Source organism: Camelina sativa, chromosome 11, assembly GCF_000633955.1.
Source record: "Camelina sativa cultivar DH55 chromosome 11, Cs, whole genome shotgun sequence".
Lineage (NCBI taxonomy): Eukaryota > Viridiplantae > Streptophyta > Magnoliopsida > Brassicales > Brassicaceae > Camelina > Camelina sativa.
In genome coordinates, this window is record NC_025695.1 from 32757328 (window position 1) to 32763654 (window position 6327).

Here is a 6327-nt window from a genome sequence, read left to right on the forward strand (position 1 = left end):
TGAGAACCTCAGCTTTGGCCTTTTCAACGCCCCTTCGTCTTCGACTCAAGGCAGTGGCCATTTTCTCTTCTATTGATTTGCTCATGGAAGTTGCATCGTTACTCCTTGATCTCACAGTTTCCAACATGCTAGCTAGCACTTGGTTCATAACTCTCAAGCTCCTAGTATTGATTTGCCCTTATCTATCATTGTATTCTGTTGCTTTTCGCTTTGGGAAATGCAATTGTTTGGTAAGCAGACCTATCTCCTATGTATGTTACTGTCTACGCTAATGAATGAAAACACCCGTTTGTCCAAAAAATAAAAAATAAATAAAGGAGTGTGGTGAATTAACAGAAGGGAAAAAAAAAAGGAATGAAACTGTACTTGTAAATTGTACTATTATACGCAGAGTGTAGTGTTTGTTTCTTATATATACATTCCTATGGACAGAGACAAGTAGTGGCTCCTAATGGCTCTGCAACTTTGAGGTTCGAATCACTCCCATATCTCATTATGCAAATGCCACAAGGTGAGCTTTCAATTCACACCAATAAGCTGCTTTGTGTGCATTCACCATGATGCCCTTCAGGATGGATCCACATTATCCTGCAAAGTCAAATCCCAAGTTTAGCTCTATTCACAGGCTGTCTAGTTGGTAAGGACCACAACAATGTTTCACCGTCTTAACACTTACAATGAATCTTAACTGATAAGAAGGGACGCAAACAAATGTAACTGCAAGGATACATTCTTTTATAGCCTTCAGCAAGACTTCAGTCTAACCTCAGCAAAGACCTTTCATGGTATACTCAAGCTTCCTCCATAGTGTTCACTGATCGAGGCCTGTGTAAAGAAAGAAGTCTGATTACTTTGCCAATTTCCGATTTTCCCAAATGAACTCAGCCTTCTGGCTACTTTTTTCGTAGTGATTTGTAATGTCAATGGGAACCTTGCACTGACCTGAACAAAGGGAGACATTATCTCATAGGCTTGTAGGAAAAGTTGGCTCCTTGCTGCTAATCTGAAGGTAAAAGTGTAATTATCATCAAAAGTGGTAACAATCTAAGATGAACAATCAAACAAATCTTTAAATCAAATGTTTTAGTCAAATGTGTCATAACTATGATCAAATACAGGTGCAAGAAAGATCTCTACAATACCTTTTCAGAAGGCGGAAACAGAGATATATCTCCTCAATATCACCTTCTACTTTGAGCTTAATGTACTGTTTAAGAAGTTCACACACATCGTAAATAGCTTTGTCCAATTCATTGGCACTTGCATCGTGAAAAATCCCGATTTCTGAAATAGCCTGTTGCAGGACCGGGGATAACATAGGCCTTGACTGAGCAACCTTGTAGTATATCTCTGAAAAAAATTCCAAAGTACAATTGCCACTAACTTTGAACTTCTCTGTCCAAAGAGGAGGATTTCCAAACCAGAGAGAGCTACATGAGAATCCAATCTCATTCTCAGTGCCCTTTATATCTATTGGTTCCTCATCTTGTTTCTTACAAGTCTCCACGGGAACATCTGATGATGACTGTTGTCTCCTGTGGGCAGGATATGCTCCTAATACATCAGCTCTTAACTCTTCAGGTAATTCTTGTAACACAGAGACGTCGACTTGACTAAGGGATGAAGGCATCAAATCAGTCATTTCTATTGTACCCTGATTAGATGTTCTGGCAATGGAAGAATGCGGCACAAACGGTTCTTTATATTCCTAATTTCGGAAATAGAACAAAAACTCTTAGAGGTTTATATCACTCGCCCCATTTTCAGGTAACTGTCCTACTGTTGAGGACGGCCAAACATATGTGAGATGATTCATTCAAGAAGGAATAGCAAGAGCTTTACCTTTTCTCCAGAGGTGCTCAAGCCATGTATCTTAACTGGGATAGATTTTAATTCCTTAATGCCAGCAGCAGTGCCTAGGGGAAGGAAAATAAATCATCTCAGATGCACCACACTAGGAAAAAAAACACAGTTATTTCATCAAGTTTCTAATACAGCTAACAAAACTAACCATCCAAGGAGATATGTGGAGAACTGCTGTTGATCTTTCTTTTGCCTCGTTTTTTCTCAATCAACTCATACAGCTTCCCTCCGTAGGTTCCATCTAATTCTGAAAGGAGCTCTGGAGGAAGATTCTCTAGAACTTCCATGTCAAGATGACACATGGGTGGTAAGGATGAATTCGTATCACCTGACTGAATTGAAGATTCTGCTGATTCAGATTCTTGGAGTCTAGAAACTCCACCAGTAGCATGCCTATTATAATCTGTCACAAGGCAACAATTAAGTCACTAGTTTTTCCGCAGTTAAAGCTGCCCATAATTTATAGACCCATAATAACAACAAAAAAGGAAAGGAAAAGAAAACCGATTTTGGGTCAGAATTTTTGCTTCTCACAGAAATACAAATACTAATACATTTTCAAACAGAATGTCGTGTATTTTGGGGAATCACTTGTAAAGCTTTAACATAGTGAGCACTAACAGAACATTTATTTACCTGAGTTTTCCCTGACTGCTGCAGAAAAAACATTATCATCTTGTTCTATATGGACAGATGCAGGCGCAGAGCTGAGCCATGATTTCAGAGTCCTTGAACCTTGAAAACCAAGGAAACAAGTGTAAATGAATAGGAAGGACTACAATGTTTGAATCACTTCTCTTTTCGGAATGTTTCCCAGCAATGCATAAGAAATTTCATAAAGAAGAATGATCTGTAATTTAATATCTATCAAATCAAAATGAACCTTAATTTCCCCAGAACCAACCTTTATTAGAAAGATCTGCACTGTCAAGCTTAGAAACCTGAAGCCCAACCCCACGAACTTCCTTAACATCTATCTCAAGAGAAACAAAACTTGATGATTAATCATGGATGCTGATGCAACAGTTAGATGTTATCCAGGAGTCAATAGCAAATAATAGATTCCGACAGGACATTCAGTCTCAAGGACCGACTTTTCTCTCTTTCCTGCAGTTTAAGATAGAACAACTCTGCAATATTAAGCTTACATTGGTCTCCAAGATCATATAATTTTTCAAACTAGTCTCATCCATCATTATAAAATTTGATTCTTGCATGTGAGGCAGGACTCCAATCTAGATGCTCAGTTAATAGCAACAGCAAAACCATCTTAACAGCAGCTGAGATCCACTTACCCAAACAAAATGACCCAAACAAGTTCTTCGAAATCCTCTGCAGAACTTCTACGTCATCTGTAGCAGCAGGGACCTATAGCAACAATCATAAAAATAATCAGCCAGGCTTTAAGGATTACACAGGTTTAGATGAAAAGTACTATCATCCTAGTTTCCCATTAATTTGCATTGCAACAACTCACAGTGATGGAGCGACTCATATTGTCACAGTCTCCACAACCCATATACTTGGTAGGTTCTTCAGCATCTTTTTTTCTCTTTTTTATCTGAAGTAACATCAGAGGAAAAACATTCACTATATTTTCTTTTCATGATTAAATGATGTCACTCTAACATGCATACACTGCCAAATGCGACGAATACTATCAAAGCAAAAACCTCAATATTATACAACAATGAAATTAAGAAAGGCATAAAACCTTAAGAGTAAAAGTGCGTCCTATCATTTCACATCCTTGCAGACGCAAAGAAACTTCTTTGCACAGGCATTGGAGGAAGTGTTGAACCTGCAACAATCGACAACCACACATATTCTTAGCTAACCTCAAATGAATAATGTTTGGAAAAAAAACAACAAGACATTATTCACGAGAATCCAGACATCTTGCTGATCTCTAAACCGCACACCCCAGTTCACTTCAGCCCCTATGGACTTACTCTCCTGTACATATAAAATCTTTTAAGTTACTGGTTGAGCATATACATATCAAAAGAAAACTATCACCTGCAGAGAGAAAAATGATGAAATGAGAAACAAGTGAGTGAGTCAACAGTTAAGCAGACCTGCACCGCTGTAACTGACCGTAGGTCTAGACCTCTGCTATAACTCCAAAGCATCTCGCCAGTTTTCACCCCAAAATCCTTTTGAAGAGAATCCTGTAAAACCCAATAGGATATGTTTGGTATAGCTTAGCGAAGTTGTCTGTTGATAACAATTGTTAAGCAGATTCAAACTAATAAGATACAGTAGTCTTCAAAGGCAAATATCGTACTAAATAAAAAAAGCCTATGGTGTTTTGCTTAAATAAAATAGCAACCAAACATAACCATAACCACAAAAATGGTTTACCTTGGAAATCAAACGTAACTGCCCACATGTTTGAATATTTTGCTTCACCAGCTTTTCCTTCAACACAGAACCTACACCAGGTAGTGTCCCGACTGGAAGCTGATCCAAGAAATCCTCTACCTGCCGAAATGGCAGACACTATCAGTTAACCGAAATTAATATAAAATGGCTTCTGCAATCAACAGACTAACCACAGCTCATATACTTCCATTGATTACGAGTCAGAAACGAACACATACACCCAAAAGATAGAAGGCTGTTTATAGAAAGTACCTTCTCAGCAGAGATATATAGTTGGCCGGCTGGTTTAGCAACTCTGGTAGCAAGACGAGCCATTAGCATAGTACCACCTATCCCAGCACTTGCGCTGCATCCAGTAGTCTCAAGGATCTCATTCCTTATTGTCGAGGCTAAAAATTCGGGTTCTACATCGCTCAAATCAGAGACATCTAAAAACGCTTCATCGCAGCTTAGTGCCTAAACTCCATAAAACAAACATAAATGTTAACAATCCTTTTCGGGAGCGATTCAACCTTCCCGAACGCAGCACAACCTTACCTAGTCGGCCCATCCTACCGCATCGAAATCGAACGAAAGATAAAGAGTATCCAAATACCAAATTCACACCAACTGAAAAAATATCTTTTGGAGGCTGACCTGGACTTTTCTGCAATGCCTATGCAAGATGTCATAAAACTGATCAGCTACCTGCAATTGAGTTACAATGTCAAACAAGCTGGACCAACGTGACAACATACAATAGACACTCGACTCTAAAATGTACCTCTTCATAGGCTTCAAAGTTGTAAGGAACAATAACAAGCTGGGGACAAAGGTCTTTTGCATGTCTTACAAACATACCTGCCTTCACTCCTAGACAAAAAAATGACATTAAATTAGTACAAAAACAGAAAGGTCAGGACCCGAGTACAACCAATAAGAGAGATTACTTTCGTATAAGACAGACCATAAGCCCGAGCTGGATAATTTGCAGAGGAAATTTCAGCCGTTCCTTTCGGGTTATCAGAGTGACATACAGCTACTGGCTTGTCGTGTAATTCAAGACGGTTCTTGATTACCACTGACACAAAGAAGCAATCCTGGAAATATATCACATAATCAAATAACTAGAATGTAACAAAAGAAAGTCGGAACAAAATAATGCAATCCTAGAATAACAAAATTCAGTCATATTTTTCACTCTTTTTTATGTCAAATGTCATGCTTAAACGCCTAGCTATTGTGCTGCGGGAAAATGCAGAATTGAAGAATTGGCCACGGATTTCTTTTGCTTCCCTTACTTTCAGAAAGCAGCAGATAAAGAAAACAGCCTAGATTGAGGAAATTACCAAATCAATGTGGATAATGGTTGACTTCTTGGCTATTTCAGCTGCATTCTGACCAGAATCTGCCCATTTCAGTCCATTGGAAGAGCCATGAAATCTTTTACGGTACCTGTTTCTCCATGTTCCAATAAAATGCAGCCTTGAATTCTGCAGACAAAAAAAAGACATACAGAGAAAGCATCTTCAGAATCTTCATTGGAACGATACTATACATCCAATTATTTCTAGTTATATAAATTGACAATGAGACCCTCTTACTTTCAGCTGAAAGAACTGTTAATACAGGCGTAATAGAGAAGCCAGAAACCAGCAGCTAAATGAATCTTTTGTAAGAGATACCAGAGAGTGGAAATAAACCAGGCGAACAATATGTCTATAAAGTTTTACCTTAAAGTAGTTTTCCACGAAATTGGGATCCTCGAGAGTTGAATGACGCCTTGTAGAAGATCCAGCAACGGTTGCAATCGATTTGCCATCATTCTTCCCATTTACATGAACGGACTTGTTGTCTGAAGCGGAATGAAGATTGGTAGTGGATTGAATTTCACTTGTAACTTCTTTTTCTTCTATGTCATGATTACCAAGTATTTCTGCATTCATTTCAGAAGATTTCAGGTCACCAGTTCCTGTTTCTTCTGTCAATTCTGCAATAGTGTTCTCGATATAAACGCCGTCAATCTCATCATTAACGTCGTCTCTTGCTTCCTCTGAATCTTCAGCTCTAATTGAACTTCCTTCTTCAGCTTCACTGTAT

General features: G+C 38.5%; 1 protein-coding gene across 1 annotated transcript; it reads right to left on the reverse strand.

Annotated features, from left to right (window-relative positions):
* LOC104724956 (DNA repair protein REV1) lies at positions 344-6321 on the reverse strand. The gene is made up of 20 exons (XM_019233059.1): positions 5961-6321; positions 5577-5720; positions 5195-5327; positions 5012-5100; positions 4885-4935; positions 4501-4704; positions 4228-4347; positions 3942-4034; positions 3760-3819; positions 3578-3664; positions 3341-3424; positions 3159-3231; positions 2768-2836; positions 2500-2598; positions 2012-2266; positions 1843-1916; positions 1143-1708; positions 943-1003; positions 677-825; positions 344-588 (listed from the first exon to the last, which is right to left on the reverse strand). The coding sequence occupies exons 1-19, from the start codon at positions 6171-6173 to the stop codon at positions 781-783; spliced, it is 2520 nt and encodes an 839-aa protein (XP_019088604.1). The 5' UTR covers positions 6174-6321; the 3' UTR covers positions 344-588; positions 677-780.